Raw genomic sequence first — 24939 nt, 5'->3', positions numbered from 1 at the left:
CGCCATAAATTGCGTAAGTGGTGGTATTGCTGTTGGACTGTCAATTTGCCGCTCAAGATCACTTTCTATTAATGAGAGAGTGTCTATGATGATTTTGGGAGGTAGACGGTAGCGTCTTAAAACCTCATCATCGGGCATTCCAAAAAGGGTGACACGTGTTCGAAATATCTGGGGCCTTGCATGCCTACGATGCCTACGCCTGGGACGAGATTGAGGTTGGTCGGCTTCCGGGAGCATGGCCAGAACAATCCGCCCCAGATCAACCTGAAATTCAAAGATTTCAAAGTAAGGCTTTTGACCCACCCCAAAACTATATTAAAACAACTTAGCTTGATGATACCATCCATTGCTGCTTACATGCCGGGGTATTGTCATGATACGTCCAAACTGAAAATAAACACCAAAATTACTTGACACATTTCACTCTGTGCATTTTTGTTTACAAATTTTGTGCTAGACCAAAGTTAAAATATGCCAAACACCCATTTAGCAAAACAGCAAAGCGACATTTAACACAGTACATCAAAATGGGTCGAAATGTTGGCACAAAAAGTGAAAGAGAAACCACCAAAAAGTTAGAATGATTATTAAGCTGTTAAAAATGCGCTAATTAGTTCGCTAATACAAGTCACAAGAGTAACTACTAAAAATGCGCTAATTAGTTCGCTAATACAAGTCACAAGAGTAACTACTAAAAATGCGCTAATTAGTTCGCTAATACAAGTCACAAGAGTAACTACTAAAAATGCGCTAATTATTTCGCTAATACAAGTCACAAGAGTAACTACTAAAAATGCGCTAATTAGTTTGCAAATACAAGATAAAAAATGGACTTACCAAGAGCAAATATATAAGAGTCAAAATCAAAAGGTCTTTTGGGTCGAAAATAAACAAAATCTAAAATAGAAGAAATTATGGATCCAAAAATTACAAAAAATTAGAAACACAATGAAACAACAATTGAACAAAAGTTAGACTTCACAAAACTTACCAAATCAAGAAACGAGGTCCCAAAAATATAAACCAACAAAGATAACGGAAAAAAAAACCGCAAATCTAACCAACAAACGAATCTCCAACCGCCAACTCCTTTCTACGCAATCAATAAACTCCAGCCAAGATAACCTCCAACAATCCAAAAACGCCACCTCGACTTGAGACACACCAAGCCATAAATAGTGTTTCGTTTCCCGCACAAATTAAGGAGGGATCGTAGGGCCGCACAATCAATGATGCGGCCGCAAAATAAGGACGCATGTATAAATACGTCACGAAAACACATTCAAGTTCTGGTGTATTTCTTGTTTGGACCTCAGACATGGCGACAGACCAGGGAAAAAATGCCCAAGAGTCAGGCGGTAAGTCTTTCATGCATTTTGTATCAATGATTAATTTGAAACATAAGATTAGGCAAGTTGTGATTTTGTGAATTCTGTAAATTTACACAAATAGGTGAGGAGAATGACATGGAAGAGGCTGCTGGGCCCAGTATTCCGGCCAAAGCGGCCAAAAAAAAAAGGCAGCCACATTTCACAAGAAAGGAGATGGAGGTTTTGATCCAGAAGTGTGTGGACATCCTGCCACAGGCAGACAGGAATATGAGTCTAAGCCAGAAGTGGAGAATGTGGGAAGAGGTAGCCGTTGCTGTCAATAGGGTGGGTGATTATGTCCGTCTAGCCCGGGATGTCAAACGGCGGTAAGTAAACCCTTGCCCCCCCTAAAAACAAACCCCATTTTAAACCAAAGGATAATGGCTTCCATTTTTTCCCACAGATGGGGCGACTTCAAATATCGCTTAAAACAAAAACTCGCGGACAGGGCTAGGCATGCAAGGGGGACAGGTGGGGGTCCCACCCCTGTGTCATTGGAGTTGACGGATTTAGAAGAGCTGGCACAGGGGTGTGTGCAGCCTGTGGAGGTGTTTGGCGTGTCCAACATGGATACGGACATGCCAGACTTTGCGGCTCCTCATGTTGTCCCAGGTAAATCTTTGGATGTCATCAACTCTGAAATGTTATTGTGCCAATATGTAGATTGTAATGTGAGGCTTTTCTCTTTTTTCCTAACAGAGACACAGGCGGATGAGTCTGCTCCAGAGGGGAGCCTTGGCCGCCGAATTTCTGCTGGCTCTGCAGGGGAGGAACCAGTACATCCGGCTGAGGACCCTGCAGAAGCCAGTCCAGGACAATCCCCCTCGCAGGCAGTGGCCCTCCTCACAGAACTCAATTTCAAATCGGATTCCCATACGGAGATTCTGCAGAGGATGGACGCCAGTCTGCTACGGGTGGCTGAGGCCCTGGAGCAAAATGCTGCGGCCAACGAGACCATTGGTCAGGCCCTGGCGGAAAATACCAGGGCCAACATCCGCATCGCCAATGCCCTAGAGCAGCTCGTTTGCCAGCACATGGTGGAGCCGACCTCCCTTCCTGCCGGAACATCAGGATCCTCCACCTCTGGCACAACATCAGCCAATCCTCCAAATGTGCCTAGCCCTGTGCCTAGTCCAGAGGCCACAACATCTGCCTCTGGACAGGCCAGCCCGATGACATCCCGGACCCGGTCTGGCGCCCTCCCTCCCCCATCCAAATGGGTGAAAAAACGGTGACAGCAATGGTGACTTTTCCCACAATCCTTCTGTGCTTGGCTCATATTCCTTTCGGGTCAAAACTTCCCTCTCCTTTCTTGTGAAATGTTTTTATTTTTTTGATGTATGTTTATGTCAACAGTTATGTTGGGCCAATTTGTTTGATTTGGGAACATATCTTTGGGCAAAAAAGATGTCCCCAAAATTTTTAAAATAAGTTTTTTTGTTTGAGCAATAAATTGGAAATTAAACAATGACATTGGATTGTGAAATTATTGTACAAATGGGTTACATTTAATCCTGGGCCAAAAGGCAGAAACTCGGCCAAAAAAAAAAAAGGGCTCTTTAAGGAACGTTTAAAAATTCATATAATTCGGCAAATTCAAGAGGCACAAATAAAATGGTGCGAAACTGAAAACATGATGAAATTATTGTTACAATAGGCCCTAACCACCAAATTGCTGCCCAAATAAACTCCCCCAAATGTACGCAAATTGACTGTGTCATCCTGACATTAGCAGCTCTGAGTTCCACCTGCGTACGTTTTGTGCTATCCCAAAAAACTGATTTCAAAACACATACCAAGCCGGTTCTCAATCCAACACTAATTGCTTTTCTGCCCTCCCGCGATTAATCGCAACAACATCGTGGAGTCCCGGGACGGAGGAGAAGGCCATCGCCAATGTGGTCGAGTAATCCAGACCCTAAGCTGTGCGAGCATTTGGAAGGGAAAGAGGATCATCCAGTGACGTAGGAGTCGGTCCGTACACATTTTACGCTCGCATCTGCTAATGTATGTACGCCCCAAAAACGCCTCGCCACGCCTGCGTTTTTCCATCTCCACCCTCGTCAACACCCTAAAACGCCCTGTTCTGTCAATCACATTTGACATGTCACTTCCTGTACGCTATTTTAGGAACGAGTCCAAAAAAACTCGCAATCTGCAGTACGCACATGCGCAGTGTTACACCGACGCATGCACGGTTATTCAACATCGGAACGCAACGAGCGTACTACTGTTAACGAGCGGCTCTGAATGAGGGCCTTTGTACTGTAAGTTAGACAATAGTTCTGCAATTTAGAGATTGTGGACTATTGCTTATTAAATTGTCATCTTCATCATACCCAGCTCTATCATATCACTGACAAAGACCAAGGCCGTAACTAGGGTAGTGCGACCAGTGCCATGGCACAGGGCACCACAGGTCAGGGGGCACTGCTTGGGCCTGTCAATTTTCTGTTTATTATCATTCTCACTTGCAGTTTCCTCTTATTTGATCCCCAGCATCTCCTGGCCCTATCTCTTCCCTGGCCCTTCCCCATGAGTCCATAACCCTTTTTCGGGTGTGTTATCTCCCTATTTAAAAAATAGGGGGGCACCAATGCTCATTCAGGCACTGGGCACCAAAAAGACTAGTTACGGCTCTGACAAAGACCCTACCATGCCCTTGACAGATGCAGCTGAAATCTGGGGGCAGGATTGGCTGCCGAGGTTTAGAAGTCATTACCAAAAAGATGGTTTAATTAATACAGTTAAACACTGGAAAGTTAAGTTATTGCTCTATTAATTTACAACTTTAATTAGAATAGATTAGACACACATTATCTGTGAGCTCACTAACCACCAGAAAACATCAAAGTCCTCAAATATTTAGTAAAAAAACCCCTTGTCCATAAGATAATGAAACGTACCTTTACAAAGGCATACCCTCGCACAAATCTCAGCAGAACAACAGCCACCATAGACAAAGCATAAACAGATATATAGAAATGCAGGTCAGGGTTATCCTTCATATTTCCACTTGATATAGTGCCATTGATTGTGTTCACAGATGTATTCTAAATATAAAATAGAGCAAACCCAATAGAATTTTGTTATATATCTTAAACAGTGAAGTAGCAGATACATAGTAATCTTCAATATTTCTTTCCATTTTTTTGTTCATGTATTAAATACACATTTATTTTAGATATTCACTATTAACCTTGAGATCAGTGGTTCTCAAACTCGGTCCTCAGGACCCAACACAGGTCACGTTTTCAAGGTCACCCAGCAGGTGCACAAGTGTATTCACTGACACATTTTAAAAGATCCACAGATGGAGCTAATTATTTCACTTGTGATTCTGTGAGGAGACCTGGAAAACATGCACTGTTTGGGGTCCCGAGGACCGAGTTTGAGAACCTGTGCTCTAGATCACAGGTTCTCAAACTCGGTCCTCAGAACCACACACGGTACATGTTTTCCAGATCTCACAGAATTACAGGTGAATTAGCTCCATCTGTGGATCTTTTAAAATGTGTCAGTGAGTAATGATTACACCTGTGCACCAGCCTGGAGACCTGCAAAATGTGACCTGTGTGGGGTCCTGAGGACCGAGTTTGAGAACCACTGCTCTAGATGGACAACATTAGCCAAAGAGTAGCTATATCTACAGACATATAAAACAAATCAAAACAACAGTTAAGGATAAAATTAATGAAGTAAAGTATTTTTTTTCTCGCAGTATTACAAAGTTACATTAGATGAAATGTTGTTTCATGTAATATGTTGTTGTGGCTCTAAAAAAACATATATAAAATTGCAGTCAAGTTGTTTTATACTGATGAGTGTTGCCCATAACAACCAAACAAAATCTATTTTCTCTAACTTTTTGTCAAAATCATAACAGGGCTGAAACCTGCAAAAACAATATTGTAAATGTAATTGTTTATGAACTAACACCATTATTAAGTGCTCTATGTTCCCACTTCCAGCCAAGTGGGGACAGTGTATAGAGTCTCTTTCTATTAATAATAGCACAGGGAGAGGAGAACCATGTAATTTTTAAGCAGAGGTAACACTCTGTTGTTAGACCCATGGCTATGTAGCTAGGATCAATGTGCTAGGAATAGATTTTGCACAAGGTGGATGGTCTTGATGGGTACCTCAAAAAAACGGTCTAAATTACAATTATGGTCTCCACTTCCGAGAAGCGACGGCATAGTTTGGTAGCAGGCCTATTCTTGATGAACCTCAACAATCTCCATAAGAGGCCCATTCTTATTGGTCCTCAATTCTGTCCTTATATTGGCAGAAAACCCAAGCAACTATATACATTTATTTTGTGTATAATATTCACTATTCTGTACCTGGTGTAGCATGCCATGGAAAAGTGAGTGCTAGTACTTGGTTAGTTAGTAGAAATTGAAGTGCAGCAGTTTTTCCGCATGTTTAAACAGTATTTAATGTAGAGGGGACTCTAGGCTCCCATAATGCCACCTTAGGTTATCTATGTGTATTTAAAGAAGCATATAGGGCCTGATTCATCATGGATCGCAATTGCAAACACGTATGCAGATAGGTCAATGGTGCATAGCACTGCAGTGCACGTGCGCTAGTTTGTATTATAATCGCACTGCGATCCAAAGCCTTTGCAAACAGAGGGACGGGATGTCAGCGTTTGGGGGGGGGGTGATGGGTGAGTGGTTGGAGAAACACAGGCGTGCCAGTCTGTTTGAACGCCGTTGCATGGGCGTGCATATATTAGCCACTGCGACGGCATACACAGCTTGAGTGCTCACTGTGTGAGACGAGTAAGGTCAGACCTGTTGTAATAGTGTGTGAGGGGCCAATGTTACTCGATGTTCCCGATGTACAGTATATGCAGGATTGCAAGGTATTATGGATGTGCGAAAGCGGTAGTGGGCGTCTCTACGCTGGTTTGGGCGTCTCTATAATAGCTGTGCGATTGCAGTTATTAGCATATTTTTGTAGCAGTCCTGCGTGCGTAATCGTAGCTGCAATCACAATAACGATTCATAGTGAATCAGGCCCATAATTCAGTTTAACAAGTTATGGACATGCACAAAGACATGCTTGCCTCAGTGCAAATCTCAGAATTCATACTGAAAAGGTTATTTCTGTAAACCATGGGTCATTCGGTCACTGATACAGGCTTTACTCTGGGCATTAGGACTTTAATTATCTGGCTGCTCAGAGGTGCTGCCCATGTTGTTATACTGAAACACAATTTTCAACTTCCAGTTGCACTTTTGTTGGTGAGCACCTTTGACCAGTATCATAATAACAATAAAACAAACAAAAGTAACACGAGTAATAAAGGCATGTAAGACATAAATTAAGCTGAAGCAGTAGTTTAAGCAAATAAAATAGAAAATTAATGTTGAAGTGGTGTTGGTTGGATTTTGATAGGACTTTTTAATGTTTCTGCATTGTGAAATTTCCAAAGTATAAACCAACCTGTAAATGTAAGCATATCACTCTATTATGTTTTCAAAGATTAGGAGGTGTCAGAGGCATAATACAACATATTGTTCCTCCCTGCTGGCTGCTCAATTCTTAGGGACACTGTTGATTGGCTGGGTAGGTAGTTAAAACAGCAACAACGTGACTGCTTCTCAGCCAACCGACTTTGGCACTCAACTCCCATGGAGCATAGCATGTAGCTGAATAAGTTTACTTAGTGCAGGCGATGGTTTACCTTACTGCCTGTAACAGGTGCAGTGTACCACTTTTCAAAGCTCTCACTGTTCAGTATTCCAGATCTGTTTGGGCTCTGACCACTGTTTGTATAGTCACCTGCCCTGACCTCCGTTTGCAACTTTTGGTCCTTGTGTATCCTAGCCAGTGTGGGTACCTGTATTATTTTTATACTTGCACAATCATCTGTAAATTTTTACCTCCTACTCCTGGTTAGTTATCATTTCTGTTATTGCTTTAGTGTACCCCATGTGTCCTGCACTAGCACCTCCCCCCCCAAAAAAGAAGCTTTTATTACTACGTAAAAAAGACCTGAGATCTGCCAAGTATTGACTAACATGCTCAGCTCTTAGGAAAGGACGTTGCTGAAGGCGAAGACCATGACTAGCCTGATTCTCAGGGGGTGGATAGAACATGAAAAAGCAGATGACAAATAGAGCTCATCAGTCTGGTAAGTATATTGGAGTCCATGTTTTCATACTCCACTTAATGTGGAGAAAAAGCCGCTCTTGCTTCGTCTGTTATAGATTGCGAAGCAGGAGGCGGCTACTGTGATTTTTACCAGAAAATAGCCCCACTGAGTAGAGTGACCATTAAGTCCCCCTCAGCGGTGACAGCAGAGACACAATTCATCCTGACTGCACTGTGTTCTCACGTCTCCCCCATCCCGTGCAGCTGAAAGTTTTTTAAAAAAAAACTTTATTGACAACCTCCCAAAGTGACTGAGAGGTCACTTTTTGCTTTTCTAGCTGCTGTTATTCTTCAGAAAACGGCAGCTAGAGCTGAAAAAGCCGGCGCTGGAGAAGACGGCTGATGGTAAGTGACCTCTATCCTTACTAACTCCTGGATCACTTAGTGCTGCCATAGGTGCCTATGGCAGCGCTGATAATCTAGCCGCTTCTAGCACTAGCAGGCAGAAGACAGAGAAAATCCTTTAGTGCGATATGTACAGGGATTTTCTCTTGGCCCCCTTATCCCTACTTAGTACATAGAGCCCATCAGTGGCGGCTCCAGAGGTGGGGCTGCAACACAGTCTACGATTCAAAGAGGGGAGCCACACCAACTGCCATTGAGTCCCAACCATCTATGTTTGGCAGTGTTTGAAATGGCAGTTGGTGAGGCTCCCCTATTTGAATCTTGGACTGCGCTGCAGCCCCACCTCTGGAGCCGCCACTGGAGCCCATTTAAAATAACTGTGAATTCAAACTCACCTATTATTGGTGAAAAGGAGGCTTCGATAAGAACAAAGCTTGTTCCTTTATGCATCAGCTCTTCCTTGGTGGAGAACTTGAAGTGGTGAGATGAAACTTTCACAAAGTTTCATCTTCTCCCAAACAGTGTTTTTGTGTGGTTGATATAACTCATGAGTAGATCTGTCAAATTCTGAGTAAAATGATCCATGTGTAATATATTTAAAGTATGTAATTAAATATATTCACAAAGTAACAAATATCCACTTGTTAGATGAAACTGGGCTCTCAGCTGTGTTCAACTGGAAGGAGACACCAAGCTTCACTACACGTTTCATCTGGAACCCCCACAGTTCCTCACGGAAACAAGATCTTGGCGACATAAAGGACCACTAGTACAGAATTCTTTTCCAGTCCCAATCATATCATATTAAACAATGTTCATTTTAATTGGTTTCAGAAAAAAACGGTGTTCATGAAATAATTTCCCTGACCATGGAGGACTTCCATCCCCACTGATGTCCATAAGAATTCACCCTACATAGGAAACAACAGAATATTTTTTTACGGGATGCATGTTGGCAATTCTTTAGGCAAGCAGAGTTCTTATACCCTATTACACAGAAGTTTCTTACATGGAGTGCTCTACATATTATCTTTTCTCTTTTCCGGCCACATGGTCTGTGTCATGAAAGTAGACCAAACTACACATGGCTAAATAGCCACCATAAACAATATTTATATGGAATAAAATTAAACCGTATAATACTCTTATCTCTCCATCACAAGTCACTCACCAAGGAAATCAATACAGGAACAACCTTTCTTACTGACACCCTCGTATCACCATTAGTAGTGGAGTTTGAATTTATGACATTTATTTAAAAAATGTATCAGGCACAACAGGCACAACAATATACATTATGTTCGTCCTTTGTTACTTCCACTTGTATCTCTGCCAGACTTGACATCTTTCCCAGACTGCATTTGGTAGAATTCTGGGATCTCTGCCATCTCTAGGCAGTGGTCAATGAACTTGAGCTTGCTTTCCAACATCCAGGTATTCGTGTTTATTGATACTTGTCTACATTATTTTTTTTATTGTTTAGAGGGAGTGGGCATGTACCTTGATATGCATCTGTTGGGCAAATAGGTGAACTTGCGCAAACAGATAAGCAGGGTGGCCTCAACTTATGCAATTTGTATTGTATTTACCAAGTTAGATGAAGGCTATACATTAATTACTAAAAAACTCTTTCCCACCTTTGTAACTTTGCTATGCACACACATTAATTACAAATGGCCCTTCTTACCCCATTGCCTTGTTTGATCCAGTAACTTAGCCACCAATTACTGAAGGCTGTACTTCCTGTGGTGACCACAAACAGAATGACATTCATGGTGACTATGAAAACTCCTCCAGCCGCTTGGATGTACCCTCCATACACTGCCCATGGCACAGAGCCATCACCTTTCTCTTCAGTCTGCATAAGTTCTGGAAAAGTGGTGGCACAAAGAGTTACTATAATGAGTAAGAGACAATCATCATTAAATGCTAAAGGATTATGTTATAACATTGACACACATAGCCTATATTTATGCCCTATAGCAGTATAAACACTTACTTTTCTGTTATGGCATTGTGGTAAGGAGGAGATGTATATGCAATCAGGGCCCGATTCAGAGATGTACACTAATGCCCTCACTGCTGCGTCTTTTTACGCAGCAACTATGTGAGAATATGAAAATGTGGCAGCCGCCTGTATATGCAGACGTTCACCTGCGACTTTGCAAATCTAAGCGCTCACGTACAAAGACAACCTTTAGAATAGATGATAGTTTTCTGAGTAGCCCTATGGTCAGGCAGTATAGCCACCAGTATTGAGATGCTGGAGTCATGTTATCTGCATACTGGATCGCACACACAGGCTGCCACCCATGCTGAAAGTGGTCACGACACATCTTGCTTTTGCCACTAAAATCCCTACACTTGGCAAAATAAAAAAATCCAGATGGACTGGCGTGCAGCAGACCCACGGCGCAATGTGACCGGCTCACTCCCGAACACTCCTTAGAAATGAAAGGGGAAGTGCTGATTGGCTGAGAGCGGATGGTTGCCATGGCAGAGTCCATTCTCAACCAATCATCGCTTCTTCACAACGAGTGACATTCTGACATTTTTGGTTTCCCAATGATCCAGTGGATGCCTACATGGATCGAAGAGTATGTGATCCCTTCGTTTTGTAAGTAATAAATTGGTGAAACAGGGCTGTGTGGAGGATTTTTTTTTTTTTTTAAATAAATGTATACAATATTCAGTGTGTGTTTTAATTTTTTTTTTTACAGGCAGACTACAGGTGTTGTTCCACAAGTGCCATCATGCCTGTAAAGAACAATATTATTAACTAATTGGTTACTATAACCCACGTCCCCAAAGAGAAAGTGGAAAAGCTGGTTGCCCCTTGGGAGGGAGTACCTAATTTTTGGGGGTCTCGACTTTCTGAGGGATTCAAGCCCTGGGTTGACCTGTTTAGAGCAGGTTAACGTTATGCCCCCGGCTGGTTCTGCTGGTTATTGGGAAATAGGGGGAACCCTATGCCTTTTTTACTCCCTATTTTTCAATATTAGCCCAGGCTCAGGGGTCTAGTTATTGATTTGGGGTGGGGGGACCCCACTTTTTTTATTTTTTTTATTTAGTAAGTTCTTCTATTTTTAAGTTATTCATTTATTATCTTTTCTACTAGGCTGTTACTCTGGCAACAATCACCTGTACTGGCCTGTGGCCTGTGATTTGCTGTTTGGAAAAGTGGGCCACTGCAGTGCCACTATGTTTCATAGATGTGCTATATTCTTTACACTGCCATGTGTGTTTGCGCCGCTGCTCTGTCGCTTACTTTAGCCAGCCAGCTGACTGCAGTCTTTTGCCAATATGGGTGAAAACAATACTGTTAGGTGGTCAAAATTAACTGGAAATGACTGGAAATTAATGTTAAAACCAAAACACAATGATTTAAAACCAAAACATGGGGGACTGAGTATATCGCTAATATTTAGATATTATGATTATGAAAAAAATGAGAACAATTCTGTATATGAAATGGCTTTAGCTCTTTGAGGGCTAGTGAAATAATAGGGCTTTCTGTTTTCTCTTTAGCAATTTCTAAACACAAGGCTACTAATATTCAGATGTATTTTTCCAATTTTGCCCTTTGACAACTACTCAGGTGAAGTGTAAAAGCACACATCTACTAGACGATTAAATTGAATGATATCGTTATCGTTCAATCGTTCATAAATGTCAAAAACTAATGCCCAATGATAGACATCTATCATTGGGAAACATGCTGTACAACCTGACAATAACGTCAGGTTGAGCATGTTAGCAGATGATTGATGTTCCTACACTGAACAACTGCTCGTTCAGTGTAGGCACATCACAGACTGACAAACGACTGCACGATTACAATGTCGTAATCGTGCAGTCGTTTTGATAACTTTTAGTGGATGTGTGCCTTTACATGGCATTGTAGATGAAAGTGCTCATTTACCTAAGTGACTGCCAAAAATATTAATCTATTTTAAATGTTATGGATTAAACACCAAAATGAACATACCCCTGACAATCTCCTCCTCTGTTTCTTCTTCAGATCTCCTTCCATCATCATTGTCTTCATCACCATCTTGGTTGTCCTGCCCAGAAGGTGAAGAACTCTCACTATGAGAGCAGTCAAGAGAGGGATCATCTATCATGCTTACAAAACGGTCGGACTCTTGTACTTCTATTTGAGCAGTCTCACTGCAGAGATCCATGATGACTACCTCTGAATTGTTTGCATTCCTTTCATCATGGCTGAGGGTCTCCATTGTCTGTGACGTGTCTGCAACACCAATATTACAGTATGAAATTTAATCTGTTAACAGTTTGTAATGATGAACATCAAATGCAGCAGTTTAATCTATATTATGAAGGTATTTACAATATATTAATGAAATACAGATGTATGAAAAATATGGGGGTATGGTAATTGGATAGTAACTTTACAAGTCTTATAAAGTGATGAACCAAATGATTTATTCATTTTAGTAAATGTTTGGGGTCACCCAGACAATTTCGTGTTTTACATGAAAACTGTCTTTTATTTATCAAATGAGTTGCAAAATGAATAGAACATATAGTCAAGACATTGGCAAGGTTAGAAATAATGACTTTTATTTGAAATTATAATTTTGTCCTTCAAACTTTGCTTTCATCAAAGAATGCTCCTTTTGCAGCAATTATAGCATTGCAGACCTTTGGCATTCTAGCTGTTAATTTGTTGAGGTTATCTGAAGAAATTTTACCCCGTACTTTCTGAAGCACCTCCCACAAGTTGGCTTGGCTTGATGGGCACTTCTTGCGTACCATACGGTCAAGCTGCTCCCACAACAGCTCAATGGGGTTGAGACCTGGTGACTGCACTGGCCACTCCATTACAGACAGAATACCAGCTGCCTGCTTCTTCTCTAAATAGTTATTGCATAATTTGGAGGTGTGCTTTGGGTTGTTGTTCTGTTGGAGGTGGAAATTGGCTCCATTCAAGCGCTGTCCACAGGGTAAGGCATGGCGTTGCAAAATGGAGTGATAGCCTTCCTTATTCAAAATCCCTTTTACCTTGTACAAATCTCCCACTTTACCAGCCCAAAGCAGCCCCAGACCATCACATTAACTACACCATGCTTGAGAGATGGCGTCAGGTACTCTTCCAGCATCTTTTCACTTGTTCTGCGTCTCACAAATGTTCTTCTGTGTGATCCAAACACCTCAAACTTCAAAACACTTTTTTCCAATCTTCCTCTGTCCAAAGTCTGTGTTATTTTGCCCATATTAATCTTTTCCTTGTATTGGCCAGTCTCTGCCTAGAAGGCCAGCATCCCGGAGTCGCCTCTTCACTGTAGACGTTGACACTGGCGTTTTGTGGGTACCATTTAATGAAGCTGCCAGTTGAGGACTTGTCAGGCATCTATTTCTCATTCTAGAGACTCTAATGTACTTGTCTTCTTGCACATTTGTGCACCGGGGCCTCCCACTTCTCTTTCTACTCTGGCTAGAGCCTGTTTGTGCTGTTCTCTGAAGGGAGTAGTAGGAAATGTTCAGTTTCTTGGCAATTTCTCGCATGGAATAGCCTTCATTTCTAAGAACAAGAATAGACTGTCGAGTTTCACATGAAAGTTCTCTTTTTTTGGCCATTTGTAGAGTTTAATCGAACCCACAAATGTGATGCTCCAGATACTCAACTAGCTCAAAGGAAGGCCAGTTTTATAGCTTCTCTAATGAGCAAACCCATTTTCAGCTGTGCCAACATAATTGCACAAGGGTTTTCAAGGGTTTTCTAATCATCCATTAGTCTTCTAACGCGCTTAGCAAACACAATGTACCATTAGAACACTGGAGTGATGGCTGCTGGAAATGGGCCTCTATACACCTATGTAGCTATTCCTTTAAAAACCAGACGTTTGCAGCTAGTATAGTCATTTACCCTCCGTCGTGCGCATGCTCAGTGCAGAACATCGACCCACTTCCGAGCGGACAGCCGCTCGCGAGTGGGTCTGAATCAGGCCCTAAGTCTGCAGCGCAGGTCACGGCTGCCATTTTCCCTGTGTTTTCCATAATGCGCATGTGCAAAACAGTGGGAAATTGGCAGCGGCGACCATTATTCAGTTGTTTTTACAGTGATGACACCGGCGCCGATGTGGGACACAGGAATGGTAAGTATAATATGGGCGCAGAGTGTGTGCGGTGCAGGCCCCCCTGGACCCAGGGGCCCATGTGCACCGCACACCCTGCACCCATTATAAATACGCCCCTGGAATCAGCCCCTATGTGTATGTTACTGGCACCCATACTTGTCTGTCCTCCAGAGATACTTTTAAAAGGAGTTAACAATTTGAGCAGTATAGCTAAAGGCACATATCCACTACACGATTCGCTCCATGAGTGAGATCGTGTAGTGTGTCCCCGGCAGTGGTGTGCTCAATGTCCTTAACGACATTGAGCACCCACATTGAACGATATATCGATCAGTGACGTCACCCTCCCTCATCCCCGTACATGCAGAACCTGACAATATCATCAGGTTGCCTTGCAAGTACGGTTGATGAGCGACGTCGTCAACGACCAGCGGGTGCGCGCATCGCTGGTCGTTGACGGCATATCCACTGGCCGGTATAAAGAACTATGGCCCTCATTCAGAGCCGTACGCTCTGAGCAGAGCGCACGCTCTGAATGAGGGCCGGGCTCCATTTTCATGGAGCGTCCTCCTGGACGCTCGTATAGCTGTGGGTCACCACCCACAGGCTATACGAGCGTGCATTGTGATGGTCGCGATGGTCGAGACCATCGCGACCATCGAATTTGCGAGCCGGAGCCTGCGGTTGAGGTTTTCAACCGCAAGCTCCGGAGTGATTTTGGCTCTATCAGAGCCAAAATCACTCCCACTGACATCACTAGTGATGTCAGTGGGCCAGCTTCTGACGGCAGGCGTTCCCGTGGGAACGCCCCCGTCAGGGAGGCACGCCCCCGGCACGCCCACCAAAGGGGGCGTGCTGTCATTCAACATTGACAGCACGCCCCCTTTGATCGGACACAACGAGCGAAGGACTTTCCTTCGCTCGTCGCGTCTGGCGCATGCGCACGACGGAGCTCCCTCCGTCGTGCGCATGCTCAGTCCATAACATCGACCCACTTGCGAGCGGACAGCCGCTCGCGAGTGGGTCTGAATCAGGCCCAATATCATTATTGTTCATTTTATCGGCTAGTGGATACGCGGCTTAAGATCATAATAATCAGAAACATGCTTAAAAGGTACTTGGCTTAATATTTAAAAACAACAAAAGCCTTCGCAGTAGGTTTGCTGCAATATGCCTGAAATAACATCTTACATCATCTGATCTAGATGGCAAAACCACTTTCTCTGCAGGTCTGGAATAACCCAACTTTGCTTGTTGTCAAATATTTCCTGGCTTTGAATAAGAAATATGTCCCCAGACTGCTTTAATGTAAAAACAAAGGAAAACTTTGGCTACAGTAGATGTGACCCAGTATGCTATAGGCTCTTGGGCTGCTTGGTATGTAACTTTCTTGTAACTGTGGAAGCCTCAGCATGTCATGTTTAGCAGTAAAAGGGGATTTTTAGGTCAGGACACCTGTTCCAGAATATAAATGCACGGCATTCCTATGAAAATTCAGTAGAAAGTAACCAATATCGGAGGTCCGGCACAGACTTTTCTACGGGGATCCAGAAACCTCTAGAAACATTACTGGTCAAGGATACTTTTCCAACTATTAATGCCAAAGCTTTTCTAGGAGTTTTATGCTTTATAAATACAGTTTTTGTATTTGAAATCAAGTTTAGGTGGCCCTGTGCACTGGTGATGCAACTGTATCTGCTTGCAGTGAATTGACAAAATAAAAATACTGTTTTGTCACTAGAAATAATTTTGTTTTCATATTACCTTGCTCTAGGGTCCATTGAAGGCTATCAAGCATTTTTGAAGAACACTGTTTATTTCTTGGAATGAAATTCTGTCAAATAAATATTTTTGGTTAACACTGATTTTGATTGATGTGATGTTATTAAGCCAAAGACACAAATATGTGTAAAATATCAAGAAAACATATTACCTCTACGGTACGTAAATTGCTTAACATTGTGTTAGAAAAAATCTGTAATGGTATATATAACACCAGAGGGTGATGTATGAGGAATAAGTGCAGCACATGCAAGTTTGAGAGGCTTTACCTTTTTATATAAACCTGTAGCTTTACTAAAATACACATTACGTGTTCTCTTCTTAAACCTTGTGCGCCAAGGGCAAGTTTTGTTCTTGTCAATAGTACATGTTACTTTTACAACAGTTTTTGTTCTTTGCTAGTTAATGAAAGGATGGCGTATATAAGCACACAGTCTATGGGAACACACAGACTATAGGCTGTTAGGAGGGGATGTAGTCAGGATGCCGGCGGTCGAAATGCCAACCACCAGGATCCCGACACTGAAAGCCCGGCATGGGACTAAAGATAGGCGTCTAAATACCAACGCCTATCATTAGCCCCACGCCGAAATCCCATGCCCGGATTACCGAATGTAGGTAAGCCGGGCGTCACAAACTGTTAGCCGCAGGGGAAGAGGGTTAGGTTTTGGCAGCCCGGGGGACTTAGGGTTAGGCACCACCGAGGGGGAGGTTAGGGCTAGGCAACCCCCCGGGAGGGTGAGGTTTAGGTGCGTGGGGAGGGGGGTTAGGGCTAGGCACCACGGGGGGACTTAGGGTTAGGCACCCCTATGGGTTAGGGGGGGAGAGGGGAGGGGTAAATATACTTACGAGCCGGCGTCAGGATTTTCATCTGTCAGGATCCAGGGTTGGAATTTGAACTGGCGGCTTTTAAGCTGTCGGTGTTTCATACCCAACCCGTTAGGAGCAAAACTGTAGTAGTTAGGTAGGTATATGGCAGAAAGCTAAAGCACAACTGTGGCTTTGCAAGTATGAAATCTAAACTAATAAGCATAGAATTGACAGCAAAGAGTTTTTCAGAGCATAAACAGGCTGCACTTTTATGGCTGCTATGGGTACGTGGGCACAGAATATCAATATAAAGTACGGAGGTGTCCTTACACATCTTTGCTGCAGTCGCGCTAAATAGCTAGCGTCAGACATCTTTTTTTCTGTCTTTTTTTGCCTAAAATGCATCTACAGTACCTGATGCGACTAGGGTGCACCTGCAGACTGTGCAGATTAATTTGATATGTGACACTTGTATATCTGAGTGCGATTGAGTCTCTGAATATGTATGCGAAGTGCTACAATGTAGCGGCAGCAGATTTTTTCATTCCAAGTTCCGTTGTGCTTCATGCACAGACTCTGATGCACACAGATATACAAGTGTCTCATACCAAACTAATCAGCACAGTCTGCTGGTGAGTCCTAGCCGCATCGCAAAAAAGATGCCCGACACTAGCAGAGTTGCACGGAACCTGGCGAATTCCTTGCGCCAAGCAAGTCGCGCTGTGTGGCGTGTTGAGGCTAGATGTATGAGGACACATCTGTAGATTAGTGATTTGAAGCATAACAAAGTGAATGGTGCACAGATGCGCAAGTACCATAAGAAAGCAAAATAATTAATAGGTTAGAATTTACATACCAGACACACCTCATTTTTTCTCTCACTACCTTAGTTTGTTTATAGTGTTAACCACACCCTAACTGCGTAATGCCTGATAACTGTATTTGACATTGATTGGGCCACAAGAACGCCTAAAGGGAAGGTGAGTGGCCTGACTTGGCAGAGAGACACAGCAGGTAATTAGCACAATGCTGTTTGGATCAATCATGTGCTGTCTTTCCATGTGTGAACTCCATCTCTACCAACTAAAATCAGTTACACAAAAAGATTCTGGGGAAACTGCTTAAACAAGAAGAATGGGTTCCGTGGCTGTTGGTGATTTTATATAATGGAACCAGGACCTAGACCTAATTACTTATAAAACATTATTTCAAATGGTTTTATGGGCACTTCTATAAACTAGTGTAAGACGTTAATCCAATCAGGAGCCAGAAGTAAAGTGTAACTCTGTCTGAAATATTTTCCTGCCCCACTGATAAGATTAATTAGGAAAATTTATATTAATTATGAGTTAGGAACAAATCCAGCTAAAGGATGAACATTTGCACTTGATTAAACCTTACAAAGATACAAGGGTGAAATAGGATTATTTATTAGCATGCATGCATGGAAAACACATAGGGCTGCGTACACAAATCCATGAGTTTAGGGTGAGATCAGGTATGACAAGGGCAAGATGAGGTGCTGTTGCCGGATTTTCCACACATACCTTCACATTCAACAGATATTTGTACAGACAGTATATAACTATGTTACATTTACTGTGTGTATAGAGTTGTATCAGAAGATGCATCTAGGCACAAATAAAACATGCACATATGATATTAACCAACATAATGATGAGTGAAGCTCCCATTAACATTATGAATTAGCCATAGAGACACAGGGGTTATTTTTATATCAGCTTTTTTTTACATAACATTATGTAAAAATTGCAGTTTATGTATTTTAGCTATGTACTAATAGCACAAGCAGGAGCAGGGCCGGATTATAAGCGGGACATAAGGGGCCCCCCACACACTGTCCCCGACTACATAAACTTTTGTCTTTCTTAACGGAGCCGCCAAGACCCTGGGCCAGTTCCCGCTGGGCATGTGCCTTTGGTGGCCGGTGTCCACACAGCCTGCCTTTCATTTACCGACCCCCCCTGATCGGGCAGCTAGTTAAAAAAAACATGGCCGACGGGGGAGCTGCTGCGCATGCCCAGCCGCAGCAGCTCCTCCCATAAGCCTTTGCGGAGCACGGAGCAGTCAGTCACACTGATGGCTCCGCCTCCAGATCCTCCTCGCACGTCTCCAGCCTGATGGCTCCGCCTTCACCCGACCATAGAGGCCTCACAAACGGAAGGGGATCTATCTCATTCCCTCACACTGCACCAAGGGATCCCTGCACCCACTGCCCAGCTGCTTCAATGCCAGGCTGCTAGCGTCCACAGGTGAGATGAGATTTTATATATATATATATATATATATATATATATATATATATATACATATATATATATATATATATATATATGATTCTTTTTTATTTTTTCTATACACACACACACTCTGATATACTCGGATATCTCATACATATGATATATTGTATATCATATATACTATGTATTACTTTTCTTATATATATATATAAACGTACTGGAAAAACAACGGCACTAGGAGACTATCAAAACGGTTTAATTGTGATCCTTCCTAGTGCCGTTGTTTTTCCAGTACGTTTATACATATGTTTACCGGCACAGGAGCAACTTCATCATTGTTTTGAGAGTGCCGGTCCATTGGTCTGCTATATATATATATATATATATACACACACACACATATATATATATATATATATATTATAGAAAAAAAAACCACTTTTAGTGATAGGGGCCCCCACAGACCTTAATCCGGCCCTTAGCAGGAGATTTCACAAAAAAACTCTGGCAAAGTGCTAATTAGTGCTGCAGATCTGACCCCTATGTACCAAACTCCAGAGCTTTTCGGAGTTTGGCCCCGGTAGTTTACACCATCTTCAGATGGTGTAAACTGCTTTAAGCCTATGGATGCTTACAAGGAGGAGAAAGATCTTCTGATCTCTTTCCCGCAGCCTCCGACAATGTGCATATGTGCAGTGTCTGATTTCCCCGGAGAAGCCTTTCACATTTGTGAAAGACTTCTACATAATGCCGGGGATATAACTCGCAGGGACAGCGGTTACCTCAACCGCTGTCCATGCGAGTTCCCCTTTGTACATAGCAATGATATTTTCATTAAAAATGAAAATATCCCCTGCAAAACGGATCCTTAAAAATCGCTGCAGTGTCGCAATTATTAATACATAGGCCCCACAGTTCTTTAAATCGGGGTTGGTTATGGATTCCAAGGGGTTCATTTAATAAAGCTTTTAAAAATGAAAAGTGGAGGGGTTGCCCATTTCAACCAATCAGATTATCTCCCCTAAGTGCTGCAGTCCTACATTTTATTTCAGAAATAAGAACAATCGCTTAGGGCAGATGTACTCACTGTTTGATGCATACTGTCAAATAAAACAGCATAATCACCCTTGAGGTTCATTAAGTCTTCATGTGTCCCCTGCTCTGAAATGTACCCATCTTTTATGAATAAAACTTCATTGCACTCCATAAGGTACTAAAACAAAAGAATGGAGTAAACAGATTAATAAAGATGTTCATAAATACAAATATAAATTCTTATTAAAATAGAAAATATATATTTTTCAAATATAGCCATAAAAGACTCATTGAAACTCTTAACTAAATCCAAAACGAATGCAATAGGAAGCACACACAGATAACCATTTACTTTAAACACTCCAAAACTTCTCCAGCAATCCCCACTGCCAAATGAATAAATCACACAGCTTAGATCTACAGTCATTTATGTACTAAAATCCCATGGGACCCATGGCAGGTTTGTAGTTTTTGGGCCTTGCACCTCCATTCATCCCCGGGGCTCCTTTACACATTATACCAGAAACTGATTATACCATCAGCAACCCATGTATACTGCTTCTAGCACATTATATACCAGTCAGTAAAGGATCATATGATAAAAAAAAACATCTATCAGAGTTGCCAACATGGTTGAATATGTCCAGCAGAAATGTCAGAATTAAGGTACTAGCTGCCAGAGGTTTGTACATGATTTTGGGAGACATACAGTATATTCCCACATAATTACCATGTACTGTACTATATACAGGATGGCCATAATTAAACTTCCCCTATTCAGAACGGTCTGTACAATAGCTTGATCTAACCGTCAGAATGTCATCACATTTGGTAGGGAGACTAATGTGGACATGGGAAGCCAGATTCCGAAATAAAAAAAATCTTATTGCAAAAAGTCGCCAATAGGGGGCATATGGGGCTGTACAACATGAAAACAGTGTGAAAATGGACAGACAAATGAATAACAAGACTATGGACCGAATTCAATTAGCAGCGAAAAGTGCCTTTTGGAGAAAAGTTTCCTCCGATTTGCACTTTTCGCCTGTTTTCAAAGTATCTCTTCATATTCTGGGCCTGATTCAGACCCACTCGCTAGAAGCGAACGTTCGCACCCAGCGTATGCAGATTCAGCAGAAGCAGGCAATCGCACGGCAAGGCATTAGCACGCCCACTATGTTTTGGCATTCGATCGGGGTGTATATGCAGATGCCCACCAGCCTGTCTTAAGACACCCACTAATGCACGTCATGTCCAGGAAGTGTATGCAGCAATCAGTACCATTGGATGCGATCGCAGCGCTTGTGGTTGACCATACCCTGCCGCAAGCACTGCGAGTGCTTTAGTGTAAAAACCAACCAAGCGACGTGTATTATGACGCTCTAAGTTAATTATGCACGCCTCTTACACGGCGTTGAGATGCACAGACACGCCTGCGTTTGCACCTCCACTCCCCCGTTTCCACAGACCAACCCGCTACCACCCACAAACGGCTTGTCCTGTCACTCAGTCTAGCGAGCTGTCTAAGCACAGTGAGCGAACTCTTCCCGATCGCCTGGACTACGCATGCGCAGATTGCGAACCATTGGCAGCTACGAGCGAACACAGCCTAGCGAGCAGGTCTGAATCAGGCCCTCAATTCCCTGGAGTTTTCACCTAGGCAAAAACAGGGGAAAAAGTTTCTCCAGCAAAAGGCAGGAGAAAAGAAGTGCAAAATCCATATTTTGGGTACAAATGTGGTTCAGAACCCTTTGGAAACCCCCCTATGACTAATTAGTCAAAATAAATAAAAAAAATATCTTAATTCACCCCAAAAAAGACATGTCATGTTTGGGGTGAAAATTTTAAAAGTGTTTGAAAATGGGTATAAATTGGGGGGCCTGATATTTTGGGGCGTTTAATGGATGAGACAGGTGTTTTTTGAGAATGCAGGAGGCTGCAGCAGGTGTATTTTTAGGATTTTTTAAATCTTCATTTTAGAGACATCAAATTATACTAGTACCCATTTTCAGGTACCCCAAATTTAACTACGGTACTTATTTTTCAGAAAAAAACATTGCTGTCTATCGTTTTACCACACATATGCAAATATGTATATAACAGCCCTTTGCAACAATATAAGTTCACTAAACACTTTTATTAGGGCTACTACTACTATTCTATATTGATTCCCAGGGTCACTGAAGATTTTTATGGGGTACAGACTGATTTCCCCCTCAAAATAGATGTCCTTTTCGCTAGTTTCGCTTGTCAAAAACATTCGCCTATCTGCGTTTTTGCCTGTTTTACAATTGAATAGGGCAAAAAGCAGGGACGAGCATGGAGAAATCATTGCGTCAAAACAGGCGAATGAGGCAAATTCAATCTGCTTTTCGCCAGACGGCATTTTCGTGGCTAATTGAATTCAGCCCTAAATTGTAATGACCAATTACCTTTATTGTGTTACACTAATGATAACACAGCAATAAAACATTTGTATATCCATTTTCAAGCTGTTTTCATATTGCACAGCGCCATATTCCCCTTATCGAAGACTTTTTGCACTAAAATGTTTTTCCCATGGAATCCTGCTTCCCATGTCCTTATTAGTCTCCCTAGCAAATGTTGTGACATTCTAGTTGTTAGATCAAACTACAGATAACTCTGAATAGGTGCAGTATAATTATGACCACCTTGCATATCAGCCAGAGGTGCGGCTTTTGCATAGAAGTTTGATTATATGATTATATATGTGTTTTTATCAGAAGACTGTACTGTTAGGGGCATATCCAATTACAGACAAAATTTTGAAAAACACAGGGTTTATCAGCAGCCGTAAGGTTTTTCCTATTCAATAGCTTGGTACTTTCTATAAGGATTAGTGCGGCTATTTTATGGCAGCAACACAGCAGGTCTAAAAATCCCTATTTTAAGATAAAAAAATAATAGGGAAGTTTCAATTAGCCTAATTGGTCCAATAGCATGTCATTACCGGTTGTTAACACTAACCTCAACTTACCTCAAATTATTATTTTTTTGAATTTGTGCACCCCAAATTTAATTAAAGCATTTATTTAAACTATTTTTTATTTATTTGGCCTAAAATGACCCCAATATCACTTTTTTTTTTTTTTGCATTTTTTATTTTATTCGTTTGTAATAAAATTAAAAAATATTGGCTTTTAAAAAATTTTTTGCTTAAAAAAATTATGCACAAATCAGCCATTTAATTTAAAAACAATATATTTTTTTCTTTGGGACAGTAATAACCATTATTAGATACCCAATATTTTTTTTTTTCTTCATTTTTTTTAGGAAACGGGCTGTTCCCCATTTTTTGTTTACATTTCCTGGGGGTTTTGCACAATAATTTTGCGAATGATTTTTGCAACTGATCCGCAGGTATTGGGAGCGAGCATACCTGCCAAAATAGAAAAATTTGTTGCAACGTCCACGTAAATTTTGCGGCCAAAACTTTGCGGCCAATTGAATATGCCCCTTACTGTCAGTCTGAAGGATGCATCCTACTCGTCCTTAGCAGTTAAGGGGTTAAGGAGTAGATTCAGAGTTGGATGCAAGTCGGGCGCAATTACATACTGCATGAACGGAACTAGATGCAGACATTCTCCCACTTGTCAAGTATCTATGTGACTGTACCGCCCTTATCCACTCATTTGTACAATAGTAGTCATCATTATCTGCTTGCATTTCAACCTCTCCTTGGTGCAAGAGATACATGTAAACTCAGATGGATCCCTGCATTCGCACACCTCAGAATAGCCCATAATTCTGTCTACATGCCCATGACATACCCTTAATCAACTTAGCCTGTACATGCAAATACCCTGTTATCCCACAGTTGCACCTATTCAACATCGAATGGTCAACTTTTGAAAGCACTCGGCTATGGAGCATGTGTAGTGCTAAAAATCTCAAGCTCCATCTGCTAAACGGACTTATGTGCAACTCTAAATTGGCCCCTAAATGTCCTCAAGATAATTATGTAGGAAAAGGTGCAGAGTGAGTGAACATTTTACAATTATGGTTTTAGTATAAGTAAAAAATAAGGCTTGAGGACCAGCATTACAGTAGTGAACAGTTGAACTTAATTTCTGTATTCTAACTTGTAACTACTGTATATGATTAGGCTAAGTCAGCAATATGTTCTGTTGCATAAAGGCTATGCTTCAAGAAACCATTCCCCCTAATTTATGTAGGCATGTTCACATGTGCTTACAGTGCACCTGTACTGTACCTGTAGCTGATGCGTGACAAATAAGACACTCTTGTTCTGCATTCCTGCCTTAATCGCCTTACTGAATAATTCTGCTCCCACATACACATCCACAGCACTGAGCGGATCATCCAGAAGAACCAAACTGCTTGTACTATAGAGAGCACGGGCCAGGCTGATACGCTGTCGCTGCCCTCCGCTGAGGTTGACTCCACGTTCACCTATCTGCAGAGGGAAAAACGGTTTACTGCAACTTATATTGCAAAGTAACATATCGTATATTAAACATAATCAGCTATCTCTACGTCATACAGGCATCATGAGAATAGAGAGCACCATAATCTGTTCCGTTTGTTGAAACAAATGATCAGCTATGACCAAAACAAGGGACCCTGCACTGATATATATATAAAAAAAAATCATAAATTGGTTGGAGTGGCAGTTCATAAGTGGCAGTGTACAAAATGTAACTAAATGGCTGTAGCCTCAAAGTCCCCTAACCTTTAGGAAATATAATCATTTTAAAATAAATTGTCCAAATTTTGGATGCTTTTTTAACTATTTAATAGTGTACAAATAGTATTTTCTGTATCTCCCCTCGAACACAAACACAGAACATATGCACAAGCCAGACACACAGACAGAAACACATAAGAAAGTACCCAGACATATACACACACACACACACGGGACAGAAACTGAGAGTAGCAACCAGTATGTACAGCGCCTTGCAAAAGTATTCACCCCCTTGGCTTTTTACCTTTTTTTTTTTTACATTACAAAATAAGATTTTTTTTTTATAATTTTTTTTTTAATCTGAATTTTATGTGATGGATCTGCACAAAATGGTCTACTTT

At 41.8% G+C, this 24939-nt stretch overlaps 1 protein-coding gene across 1 annotated transcript in view; it reads right to left on the bottom strand.

The window, feature by feature from the left end:
• LOC148480599 (ATP-binding cassette sub-family C member 5-like) overlaps positions 1-24939 on the bottom strand; it is a 198807-nt gene that overhangs the window by 84215 nt on the left and 89653 nt on the right. The window contains exons 13-18 of the mRNA XM_088454116.1: positions 24104-24307; positions 19925-20050; positions 15749-15818; positions 11872-12135; positions 9571-9752; positions 4277-4423 (exon numbers count right to left, since the gene is read on the bottom strand). Coding sequence (XP_088310242.1) covers positions 4277-4423; positions 9571-9752; positions 11872-12135; positions 15749-15818; positions 19925-20050; positions 24104-24307 — 993 coding nt within the window. The remainder of the gene's footprint in view (positions 1-4276; positions 4424-9570; positions 9753-11871; positions 12136-15748; positions 15819-19924; positions 20051-24103; positions 24308-24939) is intronic.

Source organism: Taudactylus pleione, unplaced genomic scaffold (genome assembly GCF_031769625.1).
Source record: "Taudactylus pleione unplaced genomic scaffold, aTauple2 ptg000609l, whole genome shotgun sequence".
Classification (NCBI taxonomy): domain Eukaryota; kingdom Metazoa; phylum Chordata; class Amphibia; order Anura; family Myobatrachidae; genus Taudactylus; species Taudactylus pleione.
The sequence above is the reverse complement of the archived record's forward strand: the minus strand, read 5'-3'. Positions and strand labels throughout refer to the sequence as shown.